Below are 12,206 nucleotides of genomic sequence, written 5' to 3' on the forward strand. Positions count from 1 at the left end.
AGCTCAAATTTGGTACACGGCTGGACCAAACTCACCCCACAATTACATCTTTTGACATAATGAGTTCAAATTTGGTACACGGCTGGACCAAACTCACCCCACAATTACATTTCAGTCTAGCATATTGTATCCGTTAGTTTGAAATTGTAAATCTAAATCTAAATAGAATTTAGTCCAACTTTTTGTGTGTTTGGTATCACTGTGCGCCGCCATTTTCTTTCTTTGCTAAATAGAAATTGAATTTAATACACCAGAGCTTCTATTTAGTGACAAGTTCAGTTCTTTGTTACTAAACCGATTTCGATGTCAGGATTGTAAACCCGCTTCCTTCTTGATGCAGGCCTGTACTTCGACAGACAACAAGGTGGGATTTTTTGGTAAAGTCATTAAATATTTATTATGTCTCACTAAGTAGTGGCTCTAGTGTACCTATGAATTCTTATTTATATAATGTACTTCATATAATTTTAGTTGCTACTTTTAGTTTTTTCTAATAAATTCTTAAAAAATAAGTTGTTTACACCATGGTTCCCCCGTTAAAAGACACATTGATAAAAACATATGTATAAAAAATCCAGTTGTTAACTACAAAGGCGGTTTTCTTGAAATCTCATTTTCGGACCTTAGACCTTTTTTTTAACTTTCCCTGTTACATATATTTTAAGATACTCTTCAAACTTAAAGACAATGGCAAAATATAGTTAAACTATTAAATACGATTTTAATATAATATATCTAGGTACCTTTCCAACTAAATTATACTTACATGGATGTTCTTAATGCATCCGTAAAACTTGCAACCAACTGTGCAGCTAAACCTAATCCATGGCATACTAAGCCAACGGCAGTCATCCAAAATGTTTTTGGATATGGTATTAATGGTGATGGTCCAATTAAGCTAAATCCAATAATGACAAAAGCACAACCTATTATTGTTGCAATCTGAAAATAGCCATTATAATGTTATATAATTATGATTTAATTATACAGTATATCTAACATATATCCACTTTCTTCAATATGAAAACATGTTTCTTCTTGTGAGAACATGTTTTATTGAATATTTTATTTTTAACTTTTAAATGATATATAACACTATGCGACAAAAAAAAGTTTAAGTTAATTTTTTTCCTAAAACTTATTAAAATAAGAATACCATTTACTGAATTTGTTGATATTACTACCCTTTTACATTTTATGCGTTTAAAGATATCGAAAACACGTATTTTAGCATATTTCAAAGTCTTAGAACTACATACTACAAAAAATTTTTCGTGTTTCATATTATTTTATTATATTTTATATATGTTAATCAGATTCTGCAAATAAGTTTCTGAATTAGTCTTTTATTTTCATTGCTACACAACTTATTCCCCTGAGTAGAAAGTTTCAAGCGAATTTATTACTTGGGATGATAAGACACTTCCATGATGGGCGACTATATATATGTGACGCTTCACGAGAGAAGGGACCTAACGTGCTTTTCACTTAAGGTTCATTCACTGTGACATTGCACAGTAAAAGCAAACCTTAAGTCAAAAGCACGTTAGATCCCTTCTCTCGTGGAGCGTCACATATATGGGCGATTCCACGTGAGATTTACCTATGACCTTTTAAATACGTCTAAATATATTTTTTCTTATTCTGTGTAGAAAAAAAGGTTTACGTATTTTTTTATAAGTGCTCAAATTTTCGAGTTATGAATTATTAAAAATCTGATTTTTTCAAGTTTTTTTTTAAAACACCTAATTTCAGTGACATGTAACTCTAAAAGCATTGAATTTAGGAATTATGACCAATATACAAAAAAGTTTCAGTTTTTTATCGACTTTCAAAATATGTTAACCCAAAAAATATTTTGAATTTGTTTATAAAAAACAGCGATTTTTTATAAACAAATTAAATTTTTTTAAATTTTAGACGCGATTGACTAATTTTTAGTATGAAGTTTGTAAGCAGCTTTACTTGTTTGTTGAGCAGTTAATTTGAGGCAACGGTGATAAAAAATATTCCAAAACTAGCTAGCTATCGAACAGCAAAAAATTCCTCATACATCGATTTGCAAAGCAGCAGTAGAACTTTAACATCAAATAAATGTTGAGTCTGCTTACATCATTAAAAAAAATAAATTTCAACCCTTAAATTTTAGTTAGCACACAAACACAAATGCATACGATTTTGATGGAAGGGTAGAATTTTGAGAAACTTACATTTTAATCAATTTATTATGAACTCTCTGATGAGTCAATTTTTCAACTACACGGGACTAATTTTTTCACAACAAACAGTAATTGGATAAGAGACGAGAAATCTAACTTTCCTAAAAAGTTAAATGTTTGGGTAAAATTAATGATAGGATAATTAGATCGTCTTTATTGAAGTTGATCTAAGTTTTCTAAAACGTTAAGCAATGTTATAAAATAAAACTATTTCTGCAATGAAAACACTGTAAAGAGAAGGTACTAAAATAGTACCAATTTTAGGTATTAAAATAGAACCTTTCGTTTTACAGTGAAAATAGCAGGCAATACTTTGAAATTTGGCTTCAGCAATATGGATGGAGGAGAAATTAATTGACCAGCTAGATCGCGTATACCAAAAAAAGCTTGCAGATCTTGATGAATACAAGTCAAGTGATGAAGGTGAAAAATAAAAGTCACTCCTAATACGAAATGCAACAGCATCATTTTCAAATTATTACATAACAATGTGTCAAGCAAACTATTTTCCGCTCTCTGCCGAACCCAGAGTCACGAACAAGGACGTGGCGGTAATCGACTACGTTTAATTTTTTTTGTAATTTTTATTTTTAATAATTTTTTTTGTTTTTTAAATTTTTATATTTTTTTTGAAGTTTTGAATTAAGTCATCGCGTGCAATAACAACACTTGCGCGCGGTTGCAGTAGATATTACCAGTCAGATAGTAATTAACGGTCCAGAAGTTCTCACTGCTGTCTGATAGGTACTATCCCCTGCGACCGCTCACAAGTGTTGTTATTGCACGCAGAGGCTCAATTATTTTGACTTTTTAGCCCTAGGAACTATCTTTAAATAAATAAATAAATAATAAATAAATAATAATTTAAACTGAGCTAGTGCTCAAATTGCTCTCCATTTACTTGTTGACACATTGCTATACGATTATAAAACGATGTTACTGCATTTCTAATCATTTGAGGACTTATCATATGACATTCATCTACTATTCTTTGTTTCAGATCATCCAGATCTGCAGGCTTCGTTTGATATACGCGATTTTTTAATTATCCCCAAAGAAAGTAATCCAGAGGAGTTAAATCTGGTGATCTAGCTGGCCACTCAATTTCTCCTCTTCTACCTATTCATCTGTTAGGAAATACTTTATTCAAGTAATTTCTAACAGAAAGCCCAAAATGAGCACGTCCGTGAAGCTGGCCGGAACATACCGTAATATGAAAATATTCACTTCATGAGAATTAAGGGCTCATTAAGGGCTAATTAGGGCTGTGTGTCTTGAATTTTGGGCTTTTGATTTATTTAAGGAAAATTACACCCGGCTAACTTCATATTGAAGCTGGCCGGAAACACGCATAGCTTCTATATTACTGCTCCAATTAACTTCTAAGTGGCAGAAACATTTAGGGCTCATTAAGCCCTTTAAGAATACTCTATATTATTAGTTGAAAAGTTTCATTTTTTTATAAAAAGTCGTGGTTCCGGCCTGCTTCACGTTGAAGCTGGCCGGAAACACGCATAACTTCTATGGCACTGCTCCTATTAACTTCTAAGTGGTTAAAAAATTTAGGGCTCATTCAGGATTACTAAAAAAACGCAATTTCTTATTCAGAGCACTACCATTTTATAAGAAATTTCTTCAATAAAGATTTTTATGTATTTTAAGGTTTCTATTGTAACCGATATTATGATACCCGCCGCTTCTTCAACAGAAAATGATGTAATTTTAATTGTTTTATTATAAGCAATGTTCATGTACGTATACAACAGTGCACTGAATGATGGTAAAGTGTGTTGCATGTGAATTTAATGTAAAATTTTGTATTTAAATAACGTTTTATTGGCAATTATAATTTGCCGTAAACGTGACATATAAATAAATTTTCGAAATTCGAAATGCTTTACAAGAAAATTAATCTGGTTTGAGATATTTCTCACTATTAAATTTCTAAGAGAAATACAAGTCTAGAAACAGGAGGTACAACTTCGGTAGTGGGGGTATAGGACAAATACGTAAGAGTATGGTCTTCTGAAATTAATTAAAAAAAGGACTCTATTCAATACTCTTTTTTACTGGGAATCTTGTAACTTTTTGCATCAATCTAATTGAAAATTGAAGTTACTATAAACATTCATGTACGTACGAGACTACTGTCAATTGTTCGGGGTGAAGTAAATATTTTCTACTTAATATAGGTATTGCAAAAAAATCAGAAACAGTACATTTTTTTACTTAATCTTTAACTTAATCAAAATATGTATTTTTTGTCACAAAACAATTTAAGTTATGATAATAACTTTATCATTTGTATAAATAAATATTATTCTTATTTCCAAACGTATTAAGGATTTTACCACGGAAGAAGTAGTTTTCACAAATTTTGCAATTTACCAAACTTTATTTACACACTGATTTAGATTTAAAATAAACTTATTTGTTCAAACAATTTTTAAATAAAGGACAATTGCTGTTTACTAACTTTTTACATAATGGAGTTTTTCCTAATTTTGCAATTCACCAAACTTGAAATAAATATTTAACTTTAAATTAAAAATTAAATCATTATTAAATAATTAATAACCAAACTAATATTGTAACATTATTATTAATTATTATTGTTTTTCTCCCTTATGAGAAAAAAACTAATTTAGATGAATTAAAATGAATTAATTTTTTTGGCAAGATTCAATTCATATTTATCGCTAAGCAAGATTCAGTGAAGCCCCGACGAATTGAAAAGATTAAATCTCAAATGTTTGTCCATTGAATTGGGACGAATAGAGAGTTTGAAAGTTGAATACAGCTTTGTCGAATTCAAAAGAATTGCATAACACAGATCGTAATCATAAACGGAGGAATGAGTTGGAGAAGGATAAACAATATACCTATCCTTCTCCAACTCATTCTTCTGTTTACGTTTGCAATTGCGTTTACGACGATATCCTGCTCAAGCCTTGAGCAATGCATTGGTATGTTCGCTGGGGGCGTGGCTTAATCATTTATCCTACAATTAGTAGTTCCATTTTTCACCAACATAGTGTAACGAAGCATTCGTTAGTCGGTTTTTGGTCTTGCTTTTCTATGTGGCAGTCTAATTCAGTTGCTTTCGCGATATCTGTCAAAGGACTGATTTGCGCAGGCGTGACGTACGAACGTTCACGGGGGGCGGCGAATAGGGCCGAATAGTCATTTTCGTAGGCTAGGATTGTCCATAGGAGTGAGAGAGATCGAACCATAGGTGGAGATCCAAGGACCGGCAGGGGGATCTATCAGCACTTCAATTACCCGATCGTAAGAGAGCGGATGTGCTTTCGTTCCAATTATCTTTTTTATATCTATTTTATAATATCTTTTATTGTAATTTTAGCAATTTAATAAATAGTTTTATTAGTGTTAATTTGGAGTGTTTTAACTAAGTGTTTTCTCCTTTGCGGATTTCTTTCCACAACTTGAGAAGCGGCGTCGGTTTGAGTCAGCTGAGCGTCCTCAAGGTAATAACATACGTAACATTGAAAATCTTCTAGGCCCAGATTAAAAATAATGCATAGGAAAATTTCGAAAATACATGTAGAACCAGCCAACTTCAATTGATACATGTATTAATATTCTCACCAGTTTTCTTACAAAACATAAAATAATTCTTGACAAAATATGAAGAAAATGGAATTTTAATAAAAGACACATGGATCTCTAGTCTAATTAACACAAAATTTTGCTTCAAAATATTATTTTTCATTAAGTAAAAAGTTAGGCATTTTTCGAGAAAAAAATACAATCAAATACAAATTAACATTTAAAAATTGAATAAATTTACAATTTTCTATTGAAACATTAATTTCTTTAAATGTCATGTCAATTTCTTTCCGATTATCTTTTCTTTTCTGAAATTATTGTCGAAAAAATGAATGTTTAAATAGATAGCATTAATAAACATTTTATCGACGGGGGCATCGAATTAATTTATACAAGGTTATTATCTACGGATAACATGACTGTAAAAATTCGAGTACTCGATATGATACTTCAAGCCAAGCTCGGGCTCGGCTCGAAAAAATTTCGGCTCGGCTCGGTCATTCGAGCTTTTTGTACACCCCTACTATTTATCCTAACTTACTTTAAAAGTTATGATTATTGGATTTTTTTTAGTAATCCTGAATGAGCCCTAAATTTTTTTAACCACTTAAAAGTTAATAGGAGCAGTGCCATAGAAGTTATGCGTGTTTCCGGCCAGCTTCAACGTGAAGCAGGCCGGAACCACGACTTTTTTTAAAAAACTGAAACTTTTCAACTAATAATATGAGCCGTTCGCTCGAAAAACGACCTAAGTCGACTTAGGTCGTTTTATCAAATTTTATTATAACTGTATTCTACAAGTCATATAGAATACATGTGTTAAGTTTCCGAAGTTTTAGTTCATTATTTATCATTTTATGAGAGATTAAAACTGCCCGGGTCCGAAAAATCTCATACGCAAGTGCCCGTCCGCGTCCGGCGCTGTCGCGCAAAGCCAGACTACAGTATCTGTCATCGTGTTGTCAGATGGTTTATTATGTTTCTAATCTGTTAATGATCTTTCGCAAATTAACAATTTCTCTTTGAAAATGGATAGTTCAACAACTTCAGATTGTAATGAGAGTCCAGGATTGAAAAAAGTTATTAATAAAGCCAAATGGAAAGAAAACAAGCGAAAACGTAGACGCGCTGGAGGAAAAGGTTATGTCGCTAAAAGTGGAAAAGACGTTCCTAAAAAGAAGTTTAAGCATACCCGAGGCGAAATTTAAGCCCTAATTTACAAGGAGTAAAGTAGAGTTAAACAGACCCTCTTTAGCTTCCTCAACTAGTCGCAAATTTCCCTTTCTTCCACGTTTGGATTTAAAGTAGGGTCTAAAAATTGATTAAAATATTGAAAATTTTGAAATTTCTCTAATTCTATTAATTTTTTGAAAACGCTTCAAAATATGTTAATTCCGGTTTTTAAAGGGTAATTAAAGAAATATTGTGTGAAGAAAAAATTCATTTTGCTTTAATCTAAATAATTAAAAGAGTTTTTTTTTGCATTTTTTTGTACTTTTTTAATCGAACTAGACCCTCTTTAGCTTCCTCAACCAGTCGCAAATTTACCTTTCTTCCACGTTTGGATTCAAAGGAGGGCCTACGGGAGTCTACAAGATCGTAAAGAGGGCCTATTTAGGTTCTAAGGGAAGCTAAAGAGGATTCAAATTTCGCCTCGGGTATAAATAAATGTTGTAACAATTATTGTTCTGTAAATATAAAATTTGTTTAAAATGTCTAATATAAATAAGATTATTAATATATTAAAATAAAAGTGTTTTTTAATAAAAAAAACTCATTTTTGTTTCATTTTTAGTAGTTCGCCGGAAAAACGACCTAAGTCATGTATTATAAATTAATTATTTAAAAGTAGCTAAACATATTTTAATAAACATTTTTTTAGAAAAACATATTCTCTGATAATGCCTTTTTATTAGGAAAAACAATCGGTATAATTAATTTGCAAATTATATTAGTCATTCGTTTCTAAATCTTTAATTCAATTTTTGTGTCAAAAACCTAAGTCGACTTAGGTCGTTTTTCGAGCGAACGGCTCATATAGAGTAATCTTAAAGGGCTTAATGAGCCCTAAATGTTTCTGCCACTTAGAAGTTAATTGGAGCAGTAATATAGAAGCTATGCGTGTTTCCGGCCAGCTTCAATATGAAGTTAGCTGGGTGTCATTTTCCTTAAATAAATCAAAAGCCCAAAATTTAAGACACACAGCCCTAATTAGCCCTTAATTCTCATGTAGTGAATATTTTCATATTATGGTATGTTCCGGCCAGCTTCACGGACGTATGAGCTGGTGCACCATCCTGCTGAAACAAAGTTTCATCAAAATTATCGCCTGCTATTTCTCTGATTGCAGGGATAATTTGATTTCTTAACATTTCTTCATATTTTTGGGTGTTAAGATTTCCTTCGATAAAGAAAGGGCCAATTACCCTATCATGAAATAAACCCGCCCAAACATTTATTTTTTGAGGATATTGCGATTTTTCTTCTCGCATCCAATTAGGATCGCTGTCCGCCCAATATCGACAATTTTGTCTGTTAACAGTCCCGTGTAATTGAAAAGTTGCTTAATCAGAGACCACAATATTATTTTAAAAAAGTAGGATTTTCATTTTCCATCATAGTTTCGCAAAATTCTACCCTTCGATCAAAATCATCTTCATTAAGCTGGTGTACTAAATTCACCTTATAAGGATGAAATTTATTAGATTTAAGAATTCTGTGAGCAGATGTAATACCAATTTCATGTTCTGCTGCTACTCTGCGAATCGATGTATGAGGAGAAATGACCGGTTGCACCAAATCGTCTAACTGTCTTCCAGACAGTAGATTTTGAAATGCCATTATTGGCATTTCGAAATCTTACATTAAATAAAGCTGCTGCCTCTTCAAATGTTCGGATTTTATCTCCATAACCCCTCATCATTAAAATTAAAAAGCGTTCTCGCTCTGTTAATCTCTGCATGTTAATGCAAGGATAAGACAGCGCAATTAAAACAGAACGAAAAGAAACAATTTCTGTGCAGTATGAATGACAGGAGAAAGAAAGGAGGGAAACAACAGCAAAAAGAGAGAAGAAGGAAGGAAAAAGAAATCAGAGTAACAAAGAAGGAGGGAAATTGGAAATGTAAATAAGAAGAAAAGAGGATATGTGTACACAAGAAAAGATAAGTGCTATTTTAATCCAGGATTTGTGTTAAAAACACAACAAGTTTTTTTCTAGTTTCGGATACACACACGGAGAGAAAAATCTGCCTTTTATAGTATGAAATAGATTGCTGCTATTTTTCTTTAAACTTTTCATACTAATAGAGCAAAGATTTGAGAATTTTTAGCATGAAACTTGTCTATGCTAATAAAGTTTGTCATATAGCCTCTTATTACATACTTATTATACTTTTAATCCAACGGCGCCATGCGAAGATCGCACATAACATCATCCCTACTATGTTTGCATAAGTTCTATGCTTTTTCGGGGATAGACTCTTGCAACTGGCGATTAGGCCACGCCCACCTTTACTTAATAGGAACTGGCCTAATCGCCAGTTGCAAGAGTCTATCCCCGAAAAAGCATAGAACTTATGCAAACATAGTAGGATGATGTTATGTGCGATCTTCGCATGGCGCCGTTGGATTAAAAGTATAATAAGTATGTAATAAGAGGCTATATGACAAACTTTATTAGCATAGACAAGTTTCATGCTAAAAAGACATACGATTGTACTATAATTACTCAAATTTCATGTCTATATAGCATAGAAAACTTCTGTGCATTAAATGTAAACCTTTCTATACTATAAAAGGCAGATTTTTCTCTCCGTGCACACTAGCTTTTTTCTGTGTGATGAACTACCTTGAGTATGAATCAATCTCTATGCACGGTAAGTGCAAAATGTTGGGCCCAAAGTCTGGGATTGGATCCAATATTTTTGTAATTTGTACCACAAGTTTGGGACTAGAATTTCCCAACGATTATGATTATGTCAACAAATTTTGGGCCCAATCATAGACATTGGGCCCAATATTTTTGGCATTTGTACTACAAAACTAAATCCAGAATTTCATGACGATTACGAAATGGATACTAAAAATTAGTGGGTTTTATTTTAGACAACTAATTTTTTTACTGTGAGCTTTACATTGGGCCGCGGAATCCTACATTGGTCTCTGTGCCCAATTTGAAAAGTAGCTTTGAATTTTGTAATCCTGTGACCCCAAAAACCCCCAAAGATACGATTTTTTAAATTTATTTGTTTGTCGAAAAATGTTGGGCCCGATATCTTGGATTGGGCCTAATATTTTGGGCACTTATACATATGTCTGAACGCAGAATTTCATGGGGATTACGAAATTGATATTCAAAATGAGTGGTCTCATTTAAGAAAACCACTTTTTTAATTGTAGGGCCCAACATTGTGCCCGGGCCCAATTTTTTGGTTTCAACAATGTTGATCTTTTTGCTTGAAACAACTTTTGTATTGAACATTTTTTACGAAAATTCGTATTTTTTGAGATATTTACAAGTTTCCATACTTTTGGAACACGCTGTATAAAGGGAAACCTTTCACTACGAAGGCAGTCCCAAAAATTATACGTACGGAGTTCATGTGTTAAAATACAGTTCTAATATATACGGACGTTAAAAGTCTAAGTTTCAACAGTGACACCCATCAATAACGAACTTTTACGAGCGGTCGTAAAAAAAATTCAATAGAATACCGAATCATCAAAACTCACGAAGAAAATTTGGAAACTCCACCACTACACAAAATAAGGTAACCTTACCAAATCTTATGAAATAGATTTCATAATTGTTTGATTGTCTTGTAATAATAATAATTGAGAACATTCAACATTTTTAAATAAATAATTTGCATATTGTATTTTTTTAATCATTCATTAACCTCCCTACGGTTTGTCCCGAGTTAACTCGGGATAAATTGACTGTGCTAAAACGGTTAACCCCGAGTATACTCGGGGTAACTGAATATTTAATAACTCGTTAACAATACATCGGAATTACATGTGCCAAGGGGGAAATTGAAGCTAATGCTCTATGCTTTTAAAAAATATTGCTTTGCAATGATAAAAAATTTTTTTGTCAAAGTTACATAACTTTAAATATTAGCTAAACAAGTAAGTTTTTCAATAAGTGGATAATGTGCATTTATTCAGAAAGTTTATTAAAAAACATACTAAAATCGTTAATCGGGGGTTTTCGGGGTCGCTGATTACGAATCCGATGTCAGTTTCCCAAAATTCAAAATGGCGGATCCAATATGGCGGATATGAAAAAAAAAAGATTTTTTTTATTTATCGGATTCACTTGAAAATCGTTACTCGGGGGTTTTCGGGGTCGCTTATTACGAATCGGATGTCAGTTTTTCAAAATTCAAAATGGCAGATCCAATATGGCGGATATTAAAAAAAAGATTTTTTTATTTATCGGATTCACTTGAAAATCGTTACTCGGGGGTTTTCGGGGTCGCTGATTACGAATCGGATGTCAGTTTTTCAAAATTCAAAATGGCGGATCCAATATGGCGGATATTAGAAAAAAGATTTTTTTATTTATCGGATTCACTTGAAAATCGTTACTCGGAGGTTTTCGGGGTTGCTGATTACGAATCCGATATCAGTTTTTCAAAATTCAAAATGGCGGATCCAATATGGCGCACTTTTTTTTTAAAAAATTGTTCGGATTTGCTTGAAACTCTCTACTCGGGGGTTTTCGGAGTCGCTGATTACGAATCCGAGATCAGTTTTTCAAATTGTAGAATTTTAAAAATTGGACTTTAGATTAGTTTTCAATAATTCAAAAACTTCCTGCATTTAAAATTTAAAAAAATCGAACAATTTTTCAAAAATTCGTTTAATAGATTAGATTCGCACATTTTAAATATCAAAAACTGACGTCGGAATCGTTATCAGCGACCCCGAAAACCCCGAGTAGAGAGTTTCAAGCAAATCCGAACAATTTTTTTTAAAAAAGTCGGCCATATTCAATCCGCCATTTTGAATTTTAAAAAACTGACATCCGATTCGTAATCAGCGACCCCGAAAACCTCCGAGTAACGATTTTCAAGTGAATCCGACAAATAAAAAAAATCTTTTTTTTAATATCCGCCATATTGGATCCGCCATTTTGAATTTTGAAAAACTGACCTCGGATTCGTAATCAGCGAGCCCGAAACCCCCGAGTAACGATTTTTAAGTGAATCCGATAAATAAAAAAAAGCTTTTTGTTAAATGTCCACCATATTGGATCCGCCATTTTGAATTTTTGAAAATGGACACCGGATTTGTAATCAGCGACCCAAAAAACTATTAAAGCATGTTGAAATATAAAAATTTCTATGCAGGTAAATTGAACCATTTTGGTTCCGATTTCTGCAATTTAATTAAACCGTAGGAGGGTTA

At 32.4% G+C, this 12,206-nt stretch overlaps 1 protein-coding gene across 1 annotated transcript in view; it reads right to left on the bottom strand.

Annotated features, from left to right (window-relative positions):
• The window catches only part of LOC127286354 (MFS-type transporter SLC18B1-like), a 255,832-nt gene that overhangs the window by 42,977 nt on the left and 200,649 nt on the right, over window positions 1-12,206 (bottom strand). Inside the window, exon 6 of the mRNA XM_051312754.1 lies at window positions 767-942. Coding sequence (XP_051168711.1) covers window positions 767-942 — 176 coding nt within the window. The remainder of the gene's footprint in view (window positions 1-766; window positions 943-12,206) is intronic.

The sequence above is a fragment of the Leptopilina boulardi genome, unplaced genomic scaffold (genome assembly GCF_019393585.1).
Source record: "Leptopilina boulardi isolate dan_hultmark-lab unplaced genomic scaffold, ZJU_Lbou_2.1 LbouV2_353, whole genome shotgun sequence".
Classification (NCBI taxonomy): Eukaryota; Metazoa; Arthropoda; class Insecta; order Hymenoptera; family Figitidae; genus Leptopilina; species Leptopilina boulardi.